The 14644-nt window shown below is 36.4% G+C and overlaps 1 protein-coding gene across 1 annotated transcript; it reads right to left on the reverse strand.

Annotated features, from left to right (window-relative positions):
• Nucleotides 1-176: 176 nt before the first annotated feature.
• On the reverse strand, nucleotides 177-14363 carry LOC306873694 (E3 ubiquitin-protein ligase HERC2-like). Its single transcript, XM_079423156.1, has 48 exons — nucleotides 14098-14363; nucleotides 13763-13877; nucleotides 13612-13688; nucleotides 13303-13524; nucleotides 13060-13151; nucleotides 12837-12967; nucleotides 12573-12700; nucleotides 12399-12466; nucleotides 12201-12319; nucleotides 11915-11974; nucleotides 11710-11815; nucleotides 11420-11609; nucleotides 11134-11297; nucleotides 10602-10667; nucleotides 10295-10375; nucleotides 10120-10203; nucleotides 9925-10029; nucleotides 9613-9756; nucleotides 9305-9471; nucleotides 9019-9079; nucleotides 8823-8893; nucleotides 8564-8747; nucleotides 8365-8467; nucleotides 7553-7719; nucleotides 6658-6847; nucleotides 6323-6437; nucleotides 6172-6248; nucleotides 5863-6084; nucleotides 5620-5711; nucleotides 5396-5526; nucleotides 5132-5259; nucleotides 4971-5041; nucleotides 4775-4887; nucleotides 4455-4514; nucleotides 4262-4367; nucleotides 3991-4180; nucleotides 3747-3910; nucleotides 3572-3646; nucleotides 3199-3294; nucleotides 3023-3106; nucleotides 2835-2936; nucleotides 2547-2687; nucleotides 2033-2199; nucleotides 1826-1886; nucleotides 1412-1482; nucleotides 1069-1252; nucleotides 872-974; nucleotides 177-669 (listed from the first exon to the last, which is right to left on the reverse strand). Exons 1-48 carry the CDS (start codon nucleotides 14333-14335, stop codon nucleotides 458-460), a joined length of 5898 nt encoding a protein of 1965 aa, XP_079279282.1. The 5' UTR covers nucleotides 14336-14363; the 3' UTR covers nucleotides 177-457.
• Nucleotides 14364-14644: the final 281 nt, after the last annotated feature.

Raw genomic sequence — 14644 nt, forward strand, 5'->3', positions numbered from 1 at the left:
TGTTTTTAAGACCGATTTCTACATTAGAGAAGAGAGAAAAAAAAACTCAAAAATCCACACTTCTTTTTCCATTTTTTTTAATTATATTTTTTCATTTAATCTTGGTTTGAAAAAATTAAAATAAAATAATTATTTAAAATAAAAGTTTAGATTTAAAATAAAAAATTATTATATTAATATTAAGAAACATTTATTTTAAATTCAGTTAATAAACACAACACACCACAGAAATTACAGCATTTAGAAAATAAACCTCTCCTATTTCTCTGGTAGTGGATATAAATGTAAACTTTGCATTTTCCTTAATTGTTTTTCACACATTAAAGCAGAAACTGATGGTTAAATTTCTTACAACAAACCCAGATCTCCCGTATATATTAAGAAACAATCCCTTTTAATGCCAAGGAAGATAAAGGATCAAACTTTTGATTTTAGTTAGTGTACTCCAGCATCTGCCTCATTCTTCCCAGAACCCCCTCTTGTGGTTGATAGCTTCAATTACTTTAGCCTTTAGTGTTTCCTTGTTCTGATAAACAGGAAGCTCTAACAGATCATAGCAGGTGAAGGCCTCTGGTAGATGGTCCTGAGTAGAGTTAAGCCGAGGTCTCACTCTCATCTTCACCGCACTCATACCAAGAATGGGCACTTTCTCGAACCCGGTCAAGAACACTAGAGAAAGGAAAACAGGGAAAGATTTATTTGAAAGCACTCTGGGTGTGTTTTGGCATACAGCACAAAGTCAAAATTGCAGGAGAGTTAGAGTAGATGCAACAACTAAAAAAATTGTGATTTCTTAAACCACATCTCTATTCAAAAAAACTATGAACTTCAACAGAACAAACAAAACGGTGCTCTTTACTAGTCAACTTACACAGAAAGGCCTTCTTCTCATTTGATGTCAGTTCATCAAACACCTCCCAGAATGAGATGATGGTTGGATGCTCAGCATTAAATGATCCTTCATATGTAGTGTTCTATTGATTGAAAGAATATGTGTAGTCAATATTACTTGTTCACAATAGCATAGTAGTTATGACGCGTCTGTTTGACATATGTGTTAGCATGGACCTGTTTGAGTATGTCCCAGTCATATTCCTCATTGCCCACCAGCACTCCTCTCAGCTCCTCCGGTTCAAACATCTCCACCATGCACCTGTTACATGCTTTGAAGAAGCCTCTCTTGAATTCTTCAAACACTTCCTCCACTGATTTATTCAGGGTATAATCCACATACTTGTCCACAAAGTCTTCTCTGTTGAAGAAATGATAATTTTGCTTACTAAGAATATAAAATATTATCCTATGTCCAAAAATAAGAATAAGCAAAAAGAATACAATGCTCTAGTGGCGGTTATTTTGGTATCTCTGTAATATTATATTTCTTTAAAAAAAAAAAAAAAAAAACCCTGACCTGTTAGAATTTGTGACCATTTTTCCTGGCTCAGCTGGATCCAGTTCAACTTCTATTCCATCCCATTTAATCTTATGTATAAAGATAAAAAAACTCTTATTTTCACTAGTGTGCGCATTGTGAAATCTGTGTAAAAACATTATCACTAGCAGCTGATGATTCACCGATAACTTTCATTCTAAAATATATTCGATATTTATGAAAAACTGAAATCATACATACGCAAAATTCACACACTCTGGCTGGCCTTACAAACACGTTAAGATTACAGTTTATAAATAGATATTTTAATATATTTCATCATAAATAAGTAAAAAAAAACATCCTCTGCATAAAAACGCAGTTGTACGTACAGCTGGTTAATGATATACGTTTGGGCGTGTTTTCTGCAAAGTACATGACAATCAAACTAACCGTGTAGTCGATTTCCTTTTCCTTAACATCATTCCTGTAGTCTAAGATGTACTTCAAACTCCTGAGAACATCATGTTTCAGATTCATTAAAACAATGTTACTCGATTTGTGATAGATGGCAGCACATTCATACAACATGGACATGCATTTTAGCGGTATTACAAAAATATACCAAGAGAATCAAGATAACATTGTAAAAACACTCACTTGCCAAGACCTGGATCAAACTCTGTCAAGTCTTCAAGAGATGGTTTGACATTGAGAAGTTTCTTAAACAAGGCTAAAGGAAAAGGCAGATGCACTACAGAGTTGTTGTTGAAGGCCAAGCCACACAGAATCCCAAACAGGAAGTACTTCTCCTTCTCCATGCTGAGCTGGTGTGGGATGATACGTGGTTAAGGCCAAAGAGAACAAAATAAAAATGGGAAAAATAGGAAAACACAAAAGCGGCATTAGGTATCTTACATTTCCCATTCTATGTAAACACGCACTAGACTGATGTGTTTGACTGTTGCGCTCATGTCTCACTTCTTTTGCAGCATCTAGCGCATGACACGGTGTTCTAAAAACACTGAGTTCAAGTTAAACGAAGTTTAAATGCAAGGCTCAAGACCTTGCATTTTTTCCCCATTTCACTGTCCGCATCTCACAACCTGATGTAACTAATCTTTGTTACATTTACGTCTTTAGTATGATCTAATGAAAAAGGTTTTTGCCTTACCTTTGTTGGGAACCAACTCATAGTTTGGTTATCATTGTACATGAGCAGCTTAGACTCTGGTGCACAAAGCTCTTTAAACACTTTGTGAAAAAAGTCCCGCTTGTTGACATCTGTTCTTTTCATATCCTCTGTGTAAAACACCTGTGTTAGATAACCAAAAGAATTCATTCATACTGCAGTTCATTACTCTGTTTGTATGGTCCCATCTTGGTTTGAAAATAAAAAGTACACACAAAAAATGCCTTGTATGTTATCAAATCAAAGCTTTGCATTGTTCTCTTTCATTACCGACAGCCAAAATTCTCGGAGATGTTGCTGAGTGGCTGTTCTCAGCTGAGAGAAACTGTCCTCCAGCAGCGCTGTGCGTCTCAGATTCAGATGAAAAGAACCCTGCAAATAAAAGTTTCATTCTGTGATTAAAAAAATAATTCCCAGGAAACTTTCTTTTTTTTTTTTTAAGGTCAAAACAAAATTACCTGCCATACTCTGTTCTTCATATAGCTACATTTGGCCTCCAGGTTAAAGATGCATGGAAGTGATATGAGATTTTTTAAGATTGCCTAAAACAAAAGAAATAGGAAGCATCATGTTAGTTGATCTGAAATTTGGATGCATATCATATCAGATATGGCCAAATGCCTTTTGTGCTCACATTGTAGTAGTTTTGCTGGTCTACCACGGCTTGGATTTGTCCAGTCCAGTTCAACATCTCCCAGTTGTTATTCATATCGTCATTGATAGTTTGCAGCTGTTGATTTGGGGAAAAATATTTTTTTTTCTAGTATTTTTGGTTTTCTTCTAAAAAAAAATCTTTATTGTAAACTGGAATTAATATTTGAATAGTATATTAATACTGAAAATATCAGATATCTAAATGTGTTTTCAAATGTTTTCATGTACTGTATGTTTTGAATAACTTCAATCATATTTGTATGACTAATACAGCGATTCCTTCCATATTTACTGTTGTCAATCAAAAAGATATAGATGATATGATTATCTGCATTTTTTTTTTTGGTTCTCACCACATCTAGTAGATCATTGATCTCACGGATGATGAAATCACTCTTTGTGATGTTTCTGTTGGCACTGCAGCAGACCTTCACAACAAAGACACAAATGCATAAGACATTTAAAGGTTAAATTTTTAATTCTGATGAAATATATATATATATATATATACAAGTACAATAAAGGCACCTGATAGACCATCTGAAGGATCTGCACAAATTTCGGCAGGCGTGTTTTTATGTCCAAATTCATACTGTCAGCAGCAATCCTACTTATCAAATAAGCTGAAGCTTTTTTAAATAACTTCACCAGGCGTCTGAGCCAGCCATCAGGGAGATTGGACCAGTACTTCTCTGAGAATATAACATAAAAATACTTAGACAAATACAACAAGGACAACAACACAAAGGCTGAAAATTTCTTCCAGCTTTACCCAACACCGTGCGGGAATCAGGATTCAGCTGAAGGATTTTGGAGACCAGAGCTTCAGTGAGTTCAGTTCTTTGTTGTTCCTGGAGATGTCTGATGAGCTCAGGGAGGAGAAGATAAACTCTCAGAGATTCCACACCAGTTGGATCTGGATTCAGAGATGGCAGCAGTGTCTGTTCAACCACCTTCACTAACTGAGATACAAAAACCATTAACTCAATCTTATTGTTTAAAATGTAAAGAGCAATTTTTGCAAATGTTGGATTTATCATTACCTCATATATCAAGCTTTCATTCTTTGATAACTTTGCAAAGTATGTTTTAACCAGATCAAAATCCAAACCACAATGCTCTTCAGACATCTGATAATGATCATCGCAACTACAAAAACAGATTAAAATCATCATTTTAGGCACAAAAAGGAGGAATTACTAGATAAGACTATCTAATTGTGATTAGGATATTTACCTTGTTTTGAGGAAGCTTCCATTCAGAGAGGCAGCAGAGGAGAATGCTTTCTTTATGTCCCTGTAATCAACAAAGCTATACTTTAAGTAATATTTTTAATAGTTTTTTTTATATTATTTACTATGTTCAATTTTTCATTATTATTATTCATTTATATCTCACTGGCACTGACACATATGTCTTGATTCATTTATGTTAATAAAGATGTTAAGAAAGACTATTTTATGGACATACAGTAGTACAGTATACAAAAACTCAGGAGCCTTTAGCATTTATATCTCACTGTAAGCACTATATATAAAACTGAGTCAAGCACTCACTTTGCCATTTTCCTTTGTTCATTTCTAGATAGCTGTTGCCATTGGTCAATCACGCTGTCATCTAATGTCAAAATCACTCTGCTTGGATTTGGTTTAGGCTCATTCCCAGGTTCCTACACACAAAACACATAAGTAATGACAGTGCAGGAATAATTTCATCATTAAACATGAATTAAATCTGCCTGTCTTGCCGTACCTTGAAAAACAAGGCAAAGGAACGATTCTCCCCAGAAACAAGTTTTTCAATCATATATTCATGATTACATTCTGTGTGCAACAAACACAGAGTTCTGAACAACATCTTGAGTAAAAAGCATTCATAAGAAAATAACCTGCTAAAAGATGATTTATAATTACCAGTTGGCAGATCCACAGGGAAAGGCACAGACTTATTGATAATTTCTCCGTTTCCCAGCTGCCCTTGCGTCCCACATCCAAAAGAGTAGATCAGCTTTGATGATGTGATTGATACGAGTGTGTGATGTCTTTATGAATGAAAGAATCAAAAGCCTAATTACTGAGCAGAACTCAAACATCAGACATGTTAACCATGTGAGGAAAGAAATCTTTACTCTTGCTCTGAGATGCTGATTGCTAATTAAGCTTATGAACAGTCTTTACCTCCCACATGTGACCTGTGACACTTCAGACCCCCACAGTTCAGCAACCACCCGCGGATGATGTTCATCTCTAAATGAGTTGTGCCCCAGCTGACCAGAACCTCCTGATCCAAATGTGAACACTGTGCCGTCCTGAAACATAAACCATTACACTTTCTGTCCAGTTTGTTGTATGATAAATATGGTATTACAAATTGAATATATAGAATATTACAAAAAAAATACCTTTGATAAAGTGGCAGTGTGCTCCCCTCCACATGAGATGGACACAGTTTTCTTCCCGTTCAGACTATTTACAACCGTTGGGACGTGTCTGTCTGTGGTAGAAAAACAGTACATTCATCACTTCCAAATACCTCATATTCATGCTTTGATATATATTTGACACAGTATTGCACAGATTTAGTACATGTATGTGTACTTTCATACTGTTACTGATTTAGCTTTTACATGAAGAAATAACCAGACCTGTAGTGTCTCCGAGGCCCAGCTGTCCAGCAGAGTTCTTTCCCCATCCAAACACGACTCCAGAGAGAGACAACACAAAGCTGTGGTCTCCTCCAGCGCTGATCTGAGCCAGCGGGATCCCACTCAGACTCTGAACATGTTGAGCAGACGGAGAGCCGGGATGATCTTTCCTCAAACCCAGCTGACCATGAGAGTTCCCACCCCACACGAACACCTGACCATCTGAAAGAGCAACAGTTCTTGTCAATCCTCATATGTCAAAAGATAAAAGCAAAATGGCAGAAGTTAGATGGAATAGTTGTTAATAACCCCTAGTTAGTGCCATTGAATGATGGTCTCCACATGCGATCTGAATCACCTGCCTGTTTTCCAGACTTTTGAAAGGCCTGCAGAGACAAGACAATCTGTCAGACAGATAATTGTTATTATCATTTATACGATCATATCTCCATAAACGTACTTGCACACAGTAGATTTGTCCATAATGAGAACTTTTCCTGAATCAGAAAGAAGAACCGCGCCATCTCCTCCACAGACTATCAGTCTGATTCTGTTATTCTTTAGCTGTAGTTGCTCTGGAGTAAATAAAATATTTTCATCAGTTAAACTGTTCTTTAGACTATAAATAAACAAACAGACACTTATATGATTAATTCCATTTATAAGTCACAAACATTATAGGCTACATTATAGCTCAGGAGCTCATGTAATTTGAAATATAAACATACGAAAATAATTAAACAATGACGTCTTCAAATTTATGAATGAAATGAAGTATAATTTGGTGTATCATACTTAGTTTTCCATCATAATTGTAATCTTCACTGCGCAATCTCAGGACCGAGACCTTCCCATCCCGGATGAATCCAGCAAAACTCCTTCCAGCTGACATGTCCTGAACAGCTGTTTTCGGACATAAGGACCGTATTCCACATCTGCCATGTTTGACTTGGTCAGGATTTACCAGCCCCAAACCCTCTCTGACCTGCGCTCCCCAAAAACACAACATGATCAGACTCCAGAAGAGTCTCTCTGCAGTGCATCCTGGTCTGCCGAACACTCTCCTTAAATATAAAGAGAAAACGAGAGCGAAACCGATGACTGTTTGGAAAATTATTGATTTCTTACGAAACGAAAGTAATGTTTGTTGTCATTCTTCCGCGTTTATAGTGAGTCACAGACAATGAATGCATGATCATGGGAAAACGAAAGCAACATCTGAGCAAAATTCCTCCACTGTTTCATTTAGGCTATTTAATAAAATTGCATCCAACTGATTAAAAAGAAGAGTGCAGCGCGCGTTGTCACGTTAAAATTAAACGAGTTCAACAATGACTTTCAGGAGGGTCGACTTTTTAAATGATTTAACCGTTTTTAGGGGTGTTTGAAGCCGACCTTTCCACAGGTAGCCTAATAATCTATATTATTATTAATACAAATACAGGTATTATCTATAGCCTATGCATAATAAAAATAATTAAATAAAGACATTAATTTTAATACATTTATTTTTAATACAACACATCAGAGAAATTACAGCATTTTGAAAGATCTCTCTCATCTAATGTCAAAGTTCTAGAAACAGAAAGCACCAGAAATCTTTATCTGTTTGTAGATTGACCCCAGAAGAACTCCAGCATCTGCCTCATTCTTCCCAGAACCCCCTCTTGTGGTTGATAGCTTCAATTACTTTAGCCTTTAGTGTTTCCTTGTTCTGATAAACAGGAAGGCCTAACAGAGCATAGCAGGTGAAGGCCTGTGGTAGATGGTCCTGAGTAGAGTTGAGCAGAGGTCCCACTGTCATCATTACTGCACTCATACCCAGAACGGGCACTTTCTCGAACCCGGTCAAGAACACTAGAGAAAGGAAAAGGAGGATAGATTTCATTGACAGCACTCTATAGTAGATGCAGGGCTCTCAAGCTATAGCAAAAGTTTGGAGTGAGATTTCATCTGTTAGGGGAGGAGCCACTCAAATATTTGCAGCAGCAGGCCCCGCCCAATTCTCTCAAGTTTTTGCTAGCAGTTAAATTTTACCCATTGTTCACAATGGACCAGCACAAATAGAAATTATAACAACTAGTAAGTCTGATAAAAGACAGCCAAATGCATCCAAATAAAATAGATTCTTATTTCAAAAATACAAATGTATCAAAAATAAAATGAAATTTGGCCCCAAACGAGCCAAATGAACAGCAGTGCTCAATGTACATACCGTACACATGCAGAACTTTCCCTGCTGATGTATGCCAAGCTGTGTGTGTGTGTGTGTGTGTGTGTGAGAGAGTACACATTTCAGCTTGGTTTTTTTTCCCTGTTGGGTTTGTTGCACAGCTTGATGCCTTGATGACAGGGGTAGAAGGCTCCCACTTAAAGCACTGTGGCTCAAGGCCAGCAATTTTCACCATCATGATGAATGATAGCATCATGATAGCATTCCATCATTTGTTAATTATTAGACACAATCAGAGCACCATGAATTCTAATCACTAGTGAACTTACACAGAAAGGCCTTCTTCTCATTTGATGTCAGTTCATCAAACACCTCCCAGAATGAGATGATGGTTGGATGCTCAGCATTAAACGATCCTGTATATGTGGCGTTCTGTTGCCCGAAAGATATATTTGTAGTCAGTAATTAATTGTGCATAATGAGAAAGCCTATTCTGAATAAGTCAAGAGGATACTAGTTAGCATGGACCTGTTTGAGTATGTCCCAGTCATATTCCTCATTGCCCACCAGCACACTTCTAAGCTCCTCCGGTTCAAACATCTCTACTATGCATTTGTCACATGCTATGAAGAAGCCTCTCTTGAATTCTTCAAATGCTTCCTCCACTGATTCATTTAGGATGTAATCCACGTACTTGTCCACAAATTCAGTTCTGTAACAGAAAAAAAAAAAAATGTAAGACTATGAAACATTTTTAATATCATCCTTTTTAGAAAAAAACCCTGACCTATTATAATTGGTGACCATTTTTCCTGGCTCAGCTGGATCCAGTTCAACTTCGGTTTTATCCCATGTTACCTTATCCAGAAAGATAGAATTTAAGGAATTGTGTTATGTTTTTAAAGAAATAATGTCTGTAAAATGTATTTAATGTAGTAACCATTTTATCCATGGATCATGAGATAAAATCAGAAACAAACTACCGTAAAGTTCATGTCCATTTCCTCAACATCATCGCTGTAGTCTAGGATGTACTGCAAACTCCTGAGTGCATCATGTTTTAGATTCATTAAACACTCATTATAGCATTATCTTAAAAAAGACACTGTAAAATTATAGATGGTAGCACTCTGGTATGTTACAGTTTAGTGGTCATTAAACAAAATAATTCCACCATCAATTAGCCGATCAAAATGAAGTATTTCAGAGACAAGTGTAATAATGAGATATTAAAAGAGAATCAAGATAGCATGGATTAAAAACACTTACTTGCCAAGAACTGGACTAAACTCTATCAAGTCTTCAAGAGATGGTTTAACATTGAGAAGTTTCTTGAACAAGGCTAAAGGAAAAGGCAGATGCACTACAGAGTTGTTGTTGAGAGCAAAGCCACACAGAATCCCAAACAGGAAGTACTTCTCCTTCTCCACACTGAGCTGGTGGGTGGTTAAGGCCAAAGTGAAAATATAGTAAATTGTAAAAACACATTGTATATCACATTAAAAGTGGCCTGACTTAAAACTTTATTATCATGTACATCTTTTGCATAATCATCTAATTTAAAATCTTTGCTTTACCTTTGTTGGGAACCAGCTCATAGTGTTGTTATCATTGTACATGAGCAGCTGAGACTCTGGTGCACAAAGCTCTTTAAACACGTTAAGAAAAAAGTCTTTCTTGTTGACATCTGTTCTTCTGCTCACATCCTCCTCGTAAAGCACCTGTGTTAAATAACCCAGGGAATTCATTCATGCTGCTGCTCATAACTCTGTTTGTCTGTTGCTGTCTTGGTCTTGAGAAAATAAATTCAGTACAAAGTACTTGACGTTTTTGAATCAAAACTTCACATAAATTCAGTGTATGTGAATTCAGAGAAGTTCTTGCCTTACCGACAGCCAGTATCTTGTGAGATCTTGTGAGGTATCAGCTGTTTTCAGCTGATGGAAACAATCTTCCAGCAGAGCTGTGCGTCTCAGAGTCAGCTCAAAATTGCCCTGTAACAAAAGCATTTAAAAAATCTATGAGCACACAGAATATGGACAAAAAAATAAAAAATTCAGGACAATTTCGAGTTGATGAATTACCAGCCATTCTCTGTTATCCAAAATGCTACATTTGGCCTCCAGGTCAAACATGTATGGATATGATTTCAGATTGTTTAGAGTTGTCTGCAACAGAAGAAATTAAAAAAATTAAGCTATTTTATCTGAAATATGCTTTTATGTCAGATGTATGCGACCAAACATCTTTGGTACTCACATCATAGTAGTCTCTTAATGCCACACATGAACCAATGTCAGTACACCAGCAATCATTCAAATCTTCCTTATTGACATTCAGCTGTTAATTTGGGGGGAAAAATCTCTGGTATTTTATCCTTCTTTAAACATTTTCATGTGAGCTTCAATTAGTGATCATTCAATATAGCAGACCAGTATTTGACATTTTGAAATTAAACAGACACCCATATTTACTTATTATGATAGCTACATAATAGCATCATCTATCTTCCACCCTGCTCCCATACTAGTTAACCACTAAGAAGTTCACAATTTTTGGTTCTTACCATAAATATTAGAGTATTGATCTCATGGATGATGAAATCACTCTTTCTGTTGGTATTGCAGCAGACCTTCAAAATAGAAAATGGCCTTTACATGGTACGTACAGTTGTAGACAGCAAGCTTTTCTTGCAATCTTACAATGTAAAAATATTGTGTTATGTAATACAAGTAAAAGCTATAAACTAACAACATTTAATAAAATGAAGAGTTTATTAAATGTTTGGTTTTATAGCTTGAATTTTATAGTTACAGTTTTCATACTTTACTTTCTCTTAAATTAACTCAGTTTTAAGAGAAAGAGTTTTAATGAAATGCTTTCAACTGAATATTGACTGTTTACTATTGTCTTGGTTTCATGCGTAACCTGAGACGTCCCCTTTAAATGTACTGTAAATGTACTGTCAGGTCTCTAATAGGACCCAGTTTGAAAATATAATGAAAGCACACCTTACAGTAGCTGGGTACTTTGTAAAAAGCCCTTACATTTTTTTTTTAGTAAATTTGATCTTATGATATAATGTGTAACAAAGGCACCTTATAGACCATATGAAGGATCTGCACAAATGTCTGCAAGCGTCTTGGTATGTCCCAGTTTATAGCTTCATAAACAATCCTGTAAATTAATTTAACAGATTCTTTTTTAAATAAGTCCACCACGTTTATGAGAGCGTCATCAGGGAGTTTGGACCAGTACGTCTCTGAGAATATAACATAATAAAAATGCTTAGACAAAATAATATAAAATAATATGCTTAGACAAAAATACTTCAACAGATACAAGGACAACAGCACAAAGGCTGAAAAGGTCTTCTAGCTTTACCTAAAACCTTGTGAGCATCAGGATCCAGCTGAAGGATTTTGGAGGCCAGAGCTTCAATGAGTTCAGTTCTTTGTTGTTTCTGGAGATGTCTTATGAGTTCAGGGAGGAGAAGATAAACTCTCAGAGATTCCACACCAGTTTGATCTGGATTCAGAGATGGCAGCAGTGTCTGCTCAACCACTTTCACCACCTGAGGTACAAAAAACAAACAAACAAAGCATAAACTGAAACGTATTGTTTAAAATGTAATTAACATTTATTTTTTTTATAAATGTTGGATTCATCATTACCTCTGATATCACGCTTTTATTTTCTGATAACTTTGCAAAGGATGTTTTAACCAGATCAAAATCCAAACCACAATGATCCTCAGAAGTTTGATAATGGTCATCACAACTAAACAGACATTTATAATAAAATCTGTGCTGGAACTCATTTAAGGCACAAAAAGGAGAGATTAGCCGATTACAAAACGACCTAATAATTATGAGCTACCTTGTTTTGAGAAAACTTCCATTCAGAGAGACAGTAGATGAAAACACTGCGTTTATTTCCCTGTAAATGACAAAACAATTTTCAATCATCCTTTTATAGTCTATTAATATTCATAATCACGTCTAGAATTCATTACCTCAAATTTCATGATTCGATTATTACTTTAAATAGATATTTAAAAAGACCATTTTCAAAAGTAGCATGGGCATTTACAAAAACTTAGGTTCCTCAACAACAGCATAATGTCCGTGGAAGCACTGTGTATAAAAATGAGTCAAGCACTCACTTCTTTATGGCTGAATTTGCATCACTTTCAGACACCCAGCAGTCAATCATTCTGTCATTCAATGTGAAAATCTCTCTGCTTGGATTGGATTTGGGCTGTTCTAACTCATTCCCAAGTTTCTACAAAATACAAAAGAGTTAAAAAAAGTGCTATGCACTAATGGTTAAACTCTTAAACTGTGAAAACTGTCGGTCTTACTTTGAAAAACAAGGCAAAGGAATGATTCTCCCCAGCAATGAGTTTTTCAATCGTATATTCATTATATTCTGTGTGCAACAAATACTTAGTTCAGTTCAAATATTTAGCACTGAGCAAACTCATGAAAATAAAAAATATCCATAACAAAATAGTCTACAGATGATTTATAATTACCAGTTGGCAGATCCACAGGGAAAGGCACAGACTTATTGATCATTTCTCCGTTTCCCAGCTGCCCTTGCGTCCCACATCCAAAAGAGTAGATCAGCTTTGATGATGTGATTGATACGAGTGTGTGATGTCTTTATGAATGAAAGAATCAAAAGCCTAATTACTGAGCAGAACTCAAACATCAGACATGTTAACCATGTGAGGAAAGAAATCCTTACTCTTGCTCTGAGATGCTGATTTCTAATTAAGCTTATGAACAGTCTTTACCTCCCACATGTGACCTGTGACACTTCAGACCCCCACAGTTCAGCAACCACCCGCGGATGATGTTCATCTTTAAATGAGTTGTGCCCCAGCTGACCAGAACCTCCTGATCCAAATGTGAACACTGTGCCGCCCTGAAACATAAACTATTACACTTTCTGTCCAGTTTGTTGTATGCTAAATATGGTATTACAAATTGAATATATAGAATATTACAAAAAAATACCTTTGATAAAGTGGCAGTGTGCTCCCCTCCACATGAGATGGACACAGTTTTCTTCCGGTTCAGACTATTTACAACCGTTGGGACGTGTCTGTCTGTGGTAGAAAAACAGTACATTCATCACTTCCAAATACCTCATATTCATGCATTGATATAGATTTGACACAGTATTGCACAGATTTAGTACATTTATGTGTACTTTCATACTGTTACTGATTTAGCTTTTACATGAAGAAATAACCAGACCTGTAGTGTCTCCGAGGCCCAGCTGTCCAGCAGAGTTCTTTCCCCATCCAAACACGACTCCAGAGAGAGACAACACAAAGCTGTGGTCTCCTCCAGCGCTGATCTGAGCCAGCGGGATCCCACTCAGACTCTGAACATGTTGAGCAGACGGAGAGCCGGGATGATCTTTCCTCAAACCCAGCTGACCATGAGAGTTCTCACCCCACATGAACACCTGACCATCTGAAAGAGCAACAGTTCTTGTCAATCCTCATATGTCAAAAGATAAAAGCAAAATGGCAGAAGTTAGATGGAATAGTTGTTAATAACCCCTAGTTAGTGCCATTGAATGATGGTCTCCACATGCGATCTGAATCACCTGCCTGTTTTCCAGACTTTTGAAAGGCCTGCAGAGACAAGACAATCTGTCAGACAGATAATTGTTATTATCATTTATACGATCATATCTCCATAAACGTACTTGCACACAGTAGATTTGTCCATAATGAGAACCTTTCCTGAATCAGAAAGAAGAACCGCACCATCTCCTCCACAGACTATCAGTCTGATTCTGTTATTCTTTAGCTGTAGTTGCTCTGGAGTAAATCAAATATTTTCATCAGCTAAACTGTTCTTTAGACTATAAATAAACAAACAGACACTTATATGATTAATTCCATTAATAAGTCACAAACATTATAGGCTACGTTACAGCTCAGGAGCTCATGTAATTTGAAATATAAACATACGAAAATAATTAAACAATGACGTCTTAAAATTTATGAATGAAATGAAGTATAATTTGGTGTATCATACTTAGTTTTCCATCATAATTGTAATCTTCACTGCGCAATCTCAGGACCGAGACCTTCCCATCCCGGATGAATCCAGCAAAACTCCTTCCAGCTGACATGTCCTGAACAGCTGTTTTCGGACATAAGGATCGTATTCCACATCTGCCATGTTTGACTTGGTCAGGCTTTACCAGCCCCAAACCCTCTCTGACCTGCGCTCCCCAAAAACACAACATGATGCTCAGATCAGTCTCCAGCATCTCTCTGCACCCCTGGTCTGAAAAACACACTCTCGTTTAACATAAATCGAAAACGAGAGCAAAACTGCCGGATTCACACGAAACGAAAGTATCAGTGATATAGAAATGTTGGCATGTTGTTATTTTTCCGCCAATGTATGTGAATGTACTTTTAAAAAAGTACAAAAAAATACAATAAAAATTTAGTTTTTTTCAGTCCTGGGTTGGTGCATTTTTATGGAGCTTATATAATATGACAAAACTATTTGAATTTGAATTATTGACAGGTGTCATTGAACAAAACTGAATATAATGTGGCATTTAACATAG

The sequence above is a fragment of the Barbus barbus genome, assembly GCF_936440315.1.
Source record: "Barbus barbus genome assembly, chromosome: 8".
Classification (NCBI taxonomy): domain Eukaryota; kingdom Metazoa; phylum Chordata; class Actinopteri; order Cypriniformes; family Cyprinidae; genus Barbus; species Barbus barbus.

Coding starts and splice junctions, on each gene's coding strand:
- LOC306873694 (XM_079423156.1), bottom strand. CDS start 14,335: ATGCTGGAGACTGATCTGAGCATCATGTTGTGTTTTTGGGGAGCGCAG. Junction 10,668..11,133: donor TCCTTCATATGGTCTATAAG/GTGCCTTTGTTA, acceptor TCTATTTTGAAG/GTCTGCTGCAATACCAACAG. Junction 5,042..5,131: donor CCCTGTGGATCTGCCAACTG/GTAATTATAAAT, acceptor TGTTGCACACAG/AATGTAATCATGAATATATG.